At 37.6% G+C, this 13,279-nt stretch overlaps 1 protein-coding gene across 4 annotated transcripts in view; it reads right to left on the bottom strand.

Annotated features, from left to right (window-relative positions):
• TRIM37 (tripartite motif containing 37) overlaps positions 1-13,279 on the bottom strand; it is a 137,603-nt gene that overhangs the window by 19,277 nt on the left and 105,047 nt on the right. Inside the window, exons 23-24 of one of the 4 annotated variants that reach the window (XR_010318372.1) lie at positions 11,916-12,026; positions 10,398-10,535 (exon numbers count right to left, since the gene is read on the bottom strand). Coding sequence is in view for 3 of the 4 variants with exons in the window: in XM_064271301.1 (XP_064127371.1) it covers positions 10,453-10,535; positions 11,916-12,026 (194 nt within the window). In the remaining variant the exon portion in view is untranslated. Of the gene's footprint in view, positions 1-9,226; positions 10,536-11,915; positions 12,027-13,279 lie in introns of those variants that run through there. The other 3 variants (XM_003414589.4, XM_064271301.1, XM_010594290.3) reach the window with 3 other exon arrangements.

Here is a 13,279-nt window from a genome sequence, read left to right on the forward strand (position 1 = left end):
GTATCATTGCTGATGTCAGATGGATCCTGGCTGAAAGCAAAGAATACCAGAAGGATGTTTACCGGTATAAAGGCATTCAACTGTGTGGATCATAACAAATTATGGATAACACTGCAGAGAATGGGGATTCTGGAACACTTACTTGTGCTCATGAGCAATCTGTATATGGATCGAGAAGCAGTTGTTCAAACAGAACAAGAGGATACTGCATGGTTTAAAGTCAGGAAAGGTGTGCATCAGGGTGTAATCTTTCACCATACTTATTCTACTTATTCAATCTGTATGCTGAGCAGATAATCCAAAAAGCTGGACTATATGAAGAAGAACGGGGCATCTGGATTGGAGGAAGGCTCATTAACAACCTGTGTTATGCAGATTACACAATGTTGCTTGCTGAAAGTGAAGAGGACTTGAAGCCCTTACTGATGAAGATCAAAGACCATAGCCTTCAGTATGGAGTACACTTCAACAACAACAACAAAAAAAACTGGACCAATAAGCCACATCATGATAAATGGAGTAAAGATTGACATTGTCAAGGATTTCATTTTACTTGACTTCACAATCAGCACCCACGGAAGCAGCAGTCAAGAAATCAAAAGCCGCACTGCATTGGGCAAATCTACTGCAAAGGACCTCTTTAAAGTCTTGAAAAGCAAAGATGTCACCTTGAAGACTAATGTGCGTCAGACCCAAGCCATGGTATTTTCGCATTATATGCATGTGAAAGCTGGACAATGAATAAGGAAGACTGAAAAAGAATCAACGCCTTTGAATTATGGTGTTGGTGAAGAATAATGAATATACCATGGACTACCAAAAGAATGAACAAATCTGTCTTGAAAGCAGTACAACCAGAATGCTCTTTAGTAGCAAGGATGGTGAGACTGCGTCTTACATACTTTGGACATGTTGCCAGGAGGGATCAGTCCCTGGAGAAGGACATCATGCTTGGTAAAGTACAAGGTCAGTGGAAAAGAGGAAGACCCTCAACAAGCTGGACTGACACAGTGGCTACAGCAATGGGGTCATGCATAACAACGATCTGAAGGATGGCGCAGGACTGGGCAGTGTTTCGTTCTGTTGTACATAGGATCGCTATGAGTCAGAACCAACTCGACAGCAGCTAACAACAACAACATATATTTCTCACTATTGTTATTCATAAAACATTGTCTGAGGTGAGCTGGGGAGCCCAATAAAACAGACATGGTTTCTTTTGTCATAGGAGCACCACTTTTGAGCACTTAGTCCTTTAGTCCCTACAGCCTTTTGGGCATGTAAAGTCTGTTGTCTCCTTACAAAAATAGAGAATTTCATACCAAGAGGATGGTTATAATATCTTTTCTGTATAAGCTTACTGTTTTTTTTTTTTTGTTGCTTGCCAAAGGATAGGCTTCACTCTTCAACATGAAGTGAGAATATGGTAAAAATAGGCTGAGTTCCAAAAATACATAAGAATATGCTAATTAAGTTCAAATATGTTTCCCTACAAAATTTTTACACAAGCATAAAGAAATAAATATCTTTCAATTTTCCTATAACTGTAACAACCAAAAATACTCTTGCTGACACAATGAACTCAAATTTCTACCCATTTAAAAGGGTCTCAACAAAATCTCCACTCATCTAAAATAAGGGTAGCACTCTTCATTGTTTTATATACATCCTGCTACAAGCATAAGAAAAGCAAGAAGAATCTTTGAGATCCAAATGACCAAAGTATCACCAGGCCATTCAGGAGAATCCAATGACTGAAAAAACCTCAAGATGATTTGAAAAAAATAAGCAAAGGTGAAAACACACGCGATTAAAAAAAAAAGAACAAAGCCGGGAGATAGACGTGGGAAATAGATGGGAACCTTGAGATGCAGATACACAGAAAAATGACACAAGAAAATCTTGTGATTAAATCAAACTTGTGCTTTTCAAAGTAATTTCCCAAAATGAAGAGTGTATTCTTACTCTGCTCTATTTCGGTTCCGAACCACACAGTGTTCTATGCTTTGAAAATGAAGAAAGTCAAAATCAATAAAATTGAAAACAGGCAACAGAAAAATGAACAAAATCAAAAGACAATATAAATTACTAATATCAGAGATAAAAGAGGGGCCATTTGAACTGATCCCATTAAAAGGATAAGGGAAATGGGCAACATTTCATTCTGTTATACATAAAGTCATCATGAGTCAGAGCTGGCTTCACAGCAACTAACAGCAAGGGAATATGATACCCACAAATTTGATAATCTAGATAAACCAATTCTTTAAAAGACACCATCTGCCAAAACTCACACAAGGAGAAACAGATAATCTGAATAGGCCTATAACTATTAAAAAATTTGAAGCAACAATAATCTTCCAAAACAGAAAGCACCAGGCCCATAGTGTTTCATTGGTGAATTTTACCAAACATTCAAAGAGGAAATGAATGATACCAATTCTCTACAATCTCTTCCAGAAAACAGAAACAGAAGGGACACTTTCTTACTCATTCTTTGAGGCTAGCATTACTCTAATACCAAAAGCAGACAAAGACATTACTACTCAGAAAAATTACAGAGCAGTGTCTCTCACGAACACGGATGCAAAAAGCCTCAACAAAATATTAGCAAATCAAATCCAACAATGTATAAAAAAGAATGATATACCATGATCATGTGGAATTTATTCCAGATATGCTCTTTCAACATTCAAAAATCAGTTCATGTAATTCATCACATTGACCCGCTACAGAAGAAAAATTATATGACCATAGCAATAGATGCAGAAAAAGTATCTGAAAAAATCCAACACCCATTCATGATAAAAACTCTCAAGAAACCGGGAATACAGGAGAACTTTCTCAACCTGATAAAGACCATCTACAAGAAACCTACAGCTAACACTATACTCAACAGTGACAAACTAGATACTCTCCCCCTAAGTAAATGGGATAAAGACAAGGATGGTACCGCTTGCCACTCCAGTTTACCATCATCCTGAAGTCCTAGCTAATACAATAAGACAGAAAAAGGAAATAAAACATATACAGGTTGGAAAGGAAGAAATAAAACTGTGTCAACAGAGACTACATCATCCTGAGACCAGAAGAACTAAATGGTGCCAGGCTACAACGATGGCTACCCTGACAGGGAACACAAAAGACAACCCTGAGGGAGCAGGAGAGCAGTGGGATGCAGACCCCAAATTCTCATAAGATCAGACTTAACTAGAAGGAACCCAGTGGTCATGGCCCCCAGACCTCCTGTTGGCCCAGGACAGGAACCATTCCCGAAGCCAACTCTTCAGGCATGGAATGGACTGGACAGTGGGTTGGAGAAGGATGCTGGTGAGAAGTGAGCTTCTTTGATCAGGTGGACACTTGAGACTATGTTGGCATCTCCTGCCTGGAGGGGAGATGAGAGGGCGGAGGGGGTTAGAAGGTGGCAAAATGAACATGAAAAGAGAGAGTGGAGGGAGAGAGTGGGCTGTCTCATTACGGTGAGGGTAATTGGGAGTGTATAGCAAGGTGTATATGGGTTTTTGTGTGAGAGACTGACTTGATCTATAAACGTTCACTTAAAGCACAATAAAAATTAAAAAAAAAAAACTGTTAGTTTGTATTTGATTATGATTGTCTCTGTAGAAAATCTCAAAGAACTGATGAACTTCTGAAACTAAGAAGTGATTATAGCAAGACTGCAGAACACAAGGTTAATATACGAGAGTCAATTGCTTTCCTATATACCAGCGATGAACAACTGGAAAATGAAATTAAAAACACAATACCATATATATCAGCACCATAAAAAGTAAATATTTAGGTATAAACATAGCAAAGTATGTACAAGATCTATGAGGAATATAAAAAGAACTGTAAAGGTACAAGAAAAACACTCAGTTCAATGTCAAATGCAGGTCAAGTAAAATGCTTAGCAATAGTAAGATTCGAACTAGAGTCAATCACACTTGCATTTCTGGATACAGATGATCCCTTACGTAAAAAAAATAATATCCAGAGCAATTCTTACAATAGTTTGCTCTCAACATAGAAAGTATAGAATTCTTACATGTAGTTTCATCCATTACAATAGACACATACAGATAAGAAAAAGCAGGATTAAAAACATGATCTCATCAAAATATAATGAACATGAATATTCCCATCTAATAGAAAGTGAAATCTGTTAAAGAGCTTATCACTAATGTTTTAGAGCATTGCAAAACAAAAAAACTACCCAATAACTATACAACACCGTGCCAAAAATTATGTTAGTAAGTAAACGCTGAATTTCTACTTAAGATTAAAGTGCTTACCCAACAAGGTAATAAATGTTGGGAGATGTTGCGGAGAGACTGGAACACTTATACATTGCTGGTAGGAATGTAAAACAGTACAATCACTTTGCAAATTGACTGGCGCTTCCTTAAAAAGCTAGAAATAGAAGTACCATACAATCCATCATGTTGTAGTCTTTCTATTTGTTTAAGTTGTAGGGATAATTCTTTGATTTATCAAAGAATTATTTAAGTTGTAGGGATAAATCAAAGAATTATCCCTACAACTTAAACAAATAGAAAGACTGCAACAAAAGAAACCCTCAGGCACCAGAAGAAAGCAAATAATAAAAATCAGAGCAGAATTAAATGAAATAGAAAACACAAAAATAGAAAGGATTAACAAGACGAAAAGCTGGTTCTTTGAAAAAATTAACAAAATTGATACACCACTGGCCAAACTGACAAAAGAAAAACAGGAGAGGAAACAAATAACCCAAATAAGAAATGAGATGGGCGATATTAGACCCAACTGAAAATTAAAAGAATCCTATCAGATGACTACGAAAAATTGTACTCTTAACAAATTTGAAAACCTAGAAGAAATGGATGAATTTCTAGAGACACACTACCTACCTAAACTAACACAAACAGAGGCAGAACAACTAAATAGACCCATAACAAAGGAAGAGATTGAAAGGGTCATCAAAAAACTCCCAATAAAAAAAAAGCCCTGGCCCGATGGCTTCACTGCAGAGTTCTACCAAACTTTCAGAGAATTAACACCACTATTCCTACAGGTATTTCAGAGCACAGAAAAGGACAGAATACTCCCAAGCTCATTCTATGAAGCCAGCATACCCCTGATACCAAAACCAGGTAAAAAAGACACCACAAAAAAGAAAATTACAGACCTATATTCCACATGAACACAGGTGCAAAAATCCTCAACAAAATTCTAGCCAACAGAATTCAACAATGTATCAAACAAATAATTCACCATGACCAAGTGGGACCCATACTAGGTATGCAAGGATGGTTTAACATTAGAAAAACAATTAATGTAATCCATCATATAAATAAAAGACAAAAATCACATGACTTTATCAATTGATGCAGAAAATGCATTTGACAAAGTTAACACCCATTCATGATAAAAACTCTCAGCAAAATAGGAATAGAAGCAAAATTCCTCAACATAATAAAGAACACATTTATACAAAGCCAACAGCCACCACCACTCTAAATGGAAAGAGTCTGAAAGCATTCCCCCTGAGATCAGGAACCAGACAAGGATGCCCTTTATCACCACTCTTATTCAACATTTGTCTGGAGATCCTAGCCACTGCAATTGGGCTAGATAAAGAAATAAAGGGCATCCAGATTAGCAAGGAAGAAGTAAAACTATCTCTATTTGCAGATGAATCGGAATCAACTCGACAGCACTGGGTTTTGGGGTATTATCTTATACACAGAAAACCCTAAAGAATCCTCAAGAAAACTGCTGAAACTAATAGAAGAGTTAAGCAGGGTATCAGGATATAAGATAAACATAAAAAATTAGTTGGATTTCTCTATACCAACGAAAAGAACATCGAAGAGGAAATCACCAAATCAATACCATTTACAGTAGCCCCCATGAAGATAAAATACTTAGGAATAAATCTTACCAGAAATGTAAAAAACCTATACAAAAAACTACAAGACAGTACTGCAAGAAACCAAGAGACCTACGTAAGTGGAATAACATACCTTGCTCACGGATAGGAAGACTTAACATTGTAAAAATGTCTATTCTACCAAAAAACCATTTATAGATACAATGTAATTCCTATCCAAATTCCAATGACATTTTTTAATGAGATGGAGAAACAAATCACCAACTTCATATGGAAGGCAAAGAGGCCCCAGATAAGTAAAGCATGACTGAAAAAGAAGAACAAAGTGGGAGGCCTCACTCTACCTGATTTTAGAACCCATTATACCACCACAGTAGTCAAAACAGCCTGGTACTGGGTACAACAACAGATACATACAGCAATGGAACAGAATTGAGAATCCAGACATAAATCTACCCACATATGAGCAGCTGATATTTGACACAGGCCCAAAGTCAGTTAAATGGGGGAAAAGACAGTCTCTTTAACAAATGGTGATGGCATAACTGGATATCCATCTGCAATAAAATGAAACAACGCCCATACCTCACACCATGCACAAAAACTAACTCAAAATGGATCAAAGACCTAAATATAAAATACAAAGTGATAAAGATCATGGAATAAAAAATAGGGACAACGCTAGGAGCCCTAATACATGGCATAAGCAGTATACAAAACATTATTAACAATGCAGAAGAGAAACTAGATAACTGGGAGCGCCTAAAAATCAAAACACCTATGCTCATCCAAAGACTTCACCAAAAGAATAAAAAGACTACCTACAGACTGGGAAAAATTTTTAGCTATGACATTTCTGATCAGCGTCTGATCTCTAAAATCTACATGATACTGCAAAAACTCAACTGCAAAAAGACAAATAACCCAATTAAAAACCAAGCGAAAGATATGAACAGACACTTCACTAAAGAAGACATTCAGGTAGCTAACAGATACATGAGGAAATGCTCACGATCATTAGCCACTAGAGAAATGCAGATCAAAACTACAGTGAGATTCCATTTCACTCCAACAAGGCTGGCATTAATCCAAAAAACACAAAATAATAAATGTTGCAGAGGTTGTGGAGAGTCTGGTGGTGGGAATGTAAAACAGTACAACCACTTTGGAAATTGATTTGGTGCTTCCTGGAAAAGCTAGAAATAGAACTTACATACAATCCAGCAATCCCACTCCTTGGAATATATCCTAGAGAAATAAGAGCCTTTACACGAACATATATATGCACATCCATGTTCACTGCTGCACTGTTTACAATAGCAAAAAGACAGTAACAACCAAGGTGGCCATCAACGGATCATGGATAAATAAATTATGGTATATTCACACAATGGAATACTATGCATCAATAAAGAAAAATGACGAAACCGTGAATCATTTCATAACATGGAGGAATCTGGAAGGCATTACGCTGAGTGAAATTAGTTGCAAAAGGACAGATAATGTATAAGACCAGTATTATAAGAACTCGAGAAATTAAACAGAGAAGAAAATATTCTTTGATGGTTACGAGAGAAGGGAGGGATGGAGGGAAAGGGGTTTTCACTAATTAGATAGTAGATAAGAACTATTTTAGGTGAAGTGAAAGAGAACACAATACAGGAGAGGTCAGGACAACTGGACTAAAGCAAACAAGTTTCCTGAATAAACTGAATGCTTTGAAGGGAAGCGTGGCAGGGGTGGGGATTTGGGGAGCATGGTTTCAGGGCACGTCTAAGTCAATTGGCACAATAAAATCTATTAAGAAAACATTCTGCATCCCACTTTGGAGAGTGGCTTCTGGTGTCTGAAACGCTAGCAAGCGGCCATCTAAGATGCATCTATTGGTCTCAACTACCTGGAGCAAAGGAGAATGAAGAACACCAAAGACACAAGATAATTATGAGCCCAAGAGATAGAAAGGGCCACATAAACCAGAGACTCCATCAGCCTGAGACCAGAAGAACTAGATGGTGCCAGGCTATAACCGATGACTGCCCTGACAGGGAACACAACAGAGAACCCCTGAGGGAGCAGGAGAGCAGTGGGATGTAGACCGCAGATTCTCATAAAATGACCAGACTTAATGGTCTGACTGAGACTAGAAGGACCCTGGTGGTCATGGTCCCCAGACCTTCTGTTAGCCCAAGACTGGAACCATTCCCAAAACAAACTCTCTAGACAGGGACTAGACTGGACAGTGGGATAGAAAATGATGTTGGTGAGGAGTGGACTTCTTGGATGAAGTAGACACATGAAACAATGTTGGCATCTTCCTGTCTGGAGGGGGGATGGGAAGGTGGAAGTGGTCAGAATCTGGCCGAATGGACAGGAAAACAGAGAGTGGAGGGAAGGAGTGTGCTGCCTCACTGAGGGGATAGCAATTAGGAGTATTTAGCAAGGTATGTAAAAATTTTTGTATGATAGTCTGATGATTTGTAAACTTTCACTTAAAGCACAATAAAATTTTTTTTTTTTTAAGAAAAGCATATGTTCTGTACCCCACTTCAGTGAGTGGCATCTAGGGTCACAAAAGCTATAGTGTGGCCACCTAAGATGCATCAATTGGTCCCAAGCCACGTGGAGCAAAGGAGAATGAAGAATATCAAAGACACAAGGAAAATATTAGCACAAGAAACAAAAAGGGCCACATAAACCAGAGACTCCATCAGCCTGAGGCCAGAAGAACTAGATGGTGCCCAGCTACCACCAATGACCACCCCGAGAGGAAACACAAGAGTCCCTGACGGAGCAGGACAAAAATGGGGTGCAGAGCTCAAATTCTAGTAAAAAGACCAGACTTCATGGTCTGACTGAGACTGGAGGAACCCCAGAAGACATGGCCCCTGGACTCTGTTAGCCCAGAACTAAAACCATTCCTGAAGCCAACTCCTCAAAGATTAGACTGGAATATAAGATATGAAATGATATTCGTGAAGAGTGTGCTTCTTAGTTCAAGTAGATACATGAGACTAAACAGGCAACTCCTATCCAGAGGTAAGAGAAGGCAGAAAGGGACAGGAGCTGGCTGAATGGACACAGGAAATCCACGGTAGAAAAGAGGAATGTGCCGACATATTATAGGGATAGCAACCAGGGTCACATAACAATGTGTATATAAATTTTTATATGAGAAACTACCTTGAGCTATAAACTTTCCCCTAGAGCAGAAATTAAAAAAAAAAAAGATAATAATGCTTAAATTTTTCCAACTAACTTTTAAGGAGAATAAATAACCATACTTACTAAAGAGATTATAAAGATGCCTTCTAACCTCTCCATGCATTTACTCAAAACTTATACAGCTAAACAGCCTCCGTCACAACAGGCAGTATGACGAGGGGAAAAAAAGGCTTCTAGTTCCACTTTCAATAAATTGCAGAGGCATAATATTTTCCCAAGTTCCTTTTATTAACAAAAAGTGCAAACTGTTTTGAACAAGAGTAAACCATGAATCACAGCATTCAGCAAGACACCAGACATGGGAAGGTGAACAATTTTCATTAAGTAAAATATAAGCAGAGGCGATGTCTCTCACATGTATATATTCATGCTTTTTCAACTGTCTCTCAGTCAACTTCCATCTAACGATATAGCAGCTCAAACACAAACGCAGGAGCATAATGGTAAGTCTGGCAATTATTTAGGGCTAGTTTCACTACCATGCGAGTCACTGTATATAGTATTTATGAATCTTTAAATGTATTGGCACTGAAATCAATGTCCAATTAATAAAAGAGAAAAGAGGATTTTAAAATGTGGGTTGCACTACAGTTGTTTTGGAAGAGGCCTAAGAAATTAAATAAAGCAAAATGATCTTGCACGCATCCACGTGACCAGGAACATAACCAATCCACGTTAATTTAGTTCACTTAAGAGTACACTCGTAGAAGTCATACAACAGAGACGTTATGCGCCATTAAACAATGTGTCCACACTTGAAGGAGTGAGAAAAGAGAAATTAACTAACTTTAGTCTGTCAACATACTCCACAGAAGGGATTCAGTTTAGTGTTACTTCAGTTATTCAGCAAAGTGTCCACAAGGCAGAATCTATTTGTAGTTTTTCTGTTCACTAATCTGTAGGCACTAATGAAGCCATAAACTGTTGATTAAAACCCCAAACATAAAGGTGGTCATTTAAATACGATTGAGCGTCTAGCCGAAGACAGAAGAACGCCAACACTGAGCAGCTTACTGGATGCATGCACTGTCTCTAGGTACATTTTCTGGCAATTAATCACCCTTCTGTTGTAGCAGACTGCCTTTTGTGAATGCACTAATTTACTAAATTAATTTCTAGGACTACACTGTTATGTCATTACATTAAAAAGAACCCTTCCCACAGTGTTTATTTTTTCCCCCATGTACTACCGTCTCATACACTTTCTAATAGTTGCAGAATTACTACTTCTGGTAGAGATGATGAAAAAGTAAGACCAAATCTGATTATTCGACTGATGAAAAATTTGAGCACCAACCACGGCAAATTTTGCAGTCAGGGTATCTTGGGAGTCAGCTCTCTTGATCTGGCAATTACCTTCCACTGTTTTCATCAGTATTGAAGCTGAGATCTTCAGGGCCTATTTGTTCACCATCAGGAAAACTGGAACATGTGTCTAAGATTAAAAAAAAAGCAGAGCATTAAAAGCAGACAAGATTTTTTAAAGAGCAGTATTTTCTTTCTCAAGTTCTTAAATGATTTTACCAACTGTTAAGTGAAAAGGTATGCTGGGTGATGGATGAATCTTTGTCTTCAAAGAATTTGTGATCTGAGTCAGGTGTAAGGAAACACAAAGGGAGAATAAAGAAGAAAAAAAAAAATGTGTGACAGACACCCACGATTAGGAGATGAAAGGCATGGCCTCACTTTGTCCTCCTGGGACTATGATGTACACTCTGAAGACTCAGACCTTGGAAACATAAAACCTATCTGAAAGCCAACTAAGCTACACATGCAAACATCACCACAAAACCCCACCAGCACTCAAAATAACCTGCCCAAAATGTGGCTGCTGCTTTTAGAAGCCGAGGAAAATGACTCAAGGTACCTTATACTTAGAAATAATCAAATGCTTGGCTCTGTACTGAGAAAGACATTAGGATATCAGGGATATGTGTAAAATATAAAGCTGACAATTAGCGTAAGCCTGACAATGACAAAGGAAATGCTCAGCTTGATCAGTGAGGTCTCTGGGTGACTTGAAGCGAACACTGGATGATTTCTTTTTGCTTACTTTTCAGTACAACCTGTTAACATTTAATCTGTGTTTTAGAAAATCTCTTCACAGTAGGATGACGGTTATGGTACAACCAGATGATTGAATATTTAGCTGCTAATAAAAATGAAATGTATAAAATTTTAAATAAAACACAAAAGAAAAGAAAGCAGAACACAAAACTATATACTATGATCTCATTTAGGTACAAAAATGTAAATGAAAACAAGACAAAATATTCACAGTAGGTTTGTCTCAGTGAGTTTTTTTTTTCCTAAGACTCTTTCTGGGAGGAAGGGGAATAAAAATAGATGATTTTATGATCTGCATGCATTTCTAGGAAACCAGAAAAGGTTATCTTTGAAAAAAGTGACTTTATAGATAGGCTAAAAATATTTCGGGGGGCAGGGGGAATCAAACACATGAAAGCTCCCCAGGGGTCAGCAAACATTTTCTATGAAGGCCACACATGGTCTTGGTCACACATCCTTGCTCGTTTGCTTTTATACCTCTTTACAACATAAAAACCATTCTTAGGTTACAAGCTATACAAAAATAAGTTGCTGACCCCTATTCTACCGAACAAACAACACTCATTAGGTGTCTAAACCAAGGCAAATCTCATTTACCACTATTTTTTCAGTTCTCATCATATAATTTACCCATAAAGTATTATCTCATAAATGACAGTTATTAAAAAAAAAAAGCAGAAAAACAAGTAAAAGAAAAAGAAGAGGAGATGGTTTACTAATCCGTATGATATGACATCGTGTGTTTCACCTTCATCTGGGGGCTGTGCCATGAAAGAGTCGTTAAATCCACCCATGCTGCTGTGTTCTTCCTGCTCCTCATTCTCAGTGTCACATTCGATATCACTGTCGCTACTCATTCCTGGCAGGAAAGAAGGAAGAACACATTTCTGACAAGAAACCACTGTAAATAGAAGGAAAAGGAAATCTCCGTATCTACTAACTTGAGATCTCTACTGACTGCCAAGCCTGTTGCCCATCAATTCTGACTCATAGCGACCCTATAGCAACCCAACATAATACAAGATACCAAACAAACAAAAACAAAGGTGATGATAGAATCTTCAATTCTGTTTAGTTATTTACAGCAGTGGTTGGAAAAGTGCAGCCTACCACCTGTGTTTGTAAATAAAGTTTACCGAACACAGCCATTTATTTATGCATTATCTATGGTCACTTTCCCTATGACAGAGTTGAGCAAGTTGTGTTAGAGCCTCTATGACCCACGAAGTCTAAAATATCTAGTATCTAGCTCTTTACGGAAAAAGTCTGCTGATCCCAGTTTAGTGTTATTGTTAGTGGCCAATGAGTCGGCTCCGACTCGTGGCAGCCCTATGTACAACAGAACGGAATGTTGCCTGGTCCCACGTCATCTTCACGATCATTGGCATGTACGAGTCCACTGCTGTGGCCGTTGTGTCAATCCACCTTATTGAGGGTTTTTCTCACTTTTGCTGGCCAGATTCTACAGAATAAAACAAACCTCAACACAAATAATTGAAATCATACAAAGCATATTCTCTGACCATAAGGGAATCAAGCTTTAAATAAGTAATGGAAAGTCATTTGGAAAATCCCCGAATGTTTAAAAATTCAACAACAAATAATTCACGAGCCAAAGAGGAATTCATAAGGAAAATTAGAAAATATTCTGAAATAAATGAAAATAAAAAGGATAATAAAGGAATAGTATAAACAACTTTATGATCATGAAGTCAACAACACAGATGAAATGGACAAATTCTTTGGTGGACACAAACTACCAAATTCACTCAAAGAAAAATACAAAACATGAATAGGTACTACACCTATCACAGAAACAGAATCTGCAGTTTCTAACAAAGAAAACTGTAGGCTCAGACGGCTACACTGACAAATTCTTCCAAACACTTACGGAAGAAATAATATAATGGGCAAACTCTTCTTAAAAAGTAGAAGATGAAGAAACAATTTCCAACTCATTTTATGAGTGAAGAATAATTTTGATACGAAAACCAGACAGACATTACAAGAAAATTACAGACCAATATTTCTTAAGACACAAGCAAAAATCAACAAAATGTTAGCAAATCAAATCCAACAATACATAAAAAAGGAAAATACATCATGACTCAA

This window comes from Loxodonta africana, chromosome 18 (assembly GCF_030014295.1).
Source record: "Loxodonta africana isolate mLoxAfr1 chromosome 18, mLoxAfr1.hap2, whole genome shotgun sequence".
NCBI classification, from domain to species: Eukaryota; Metazoa; Chordata; class Mammalia; order Proboscidea; family Elephantidae; genus Loxodonta; species Loxodonta africana.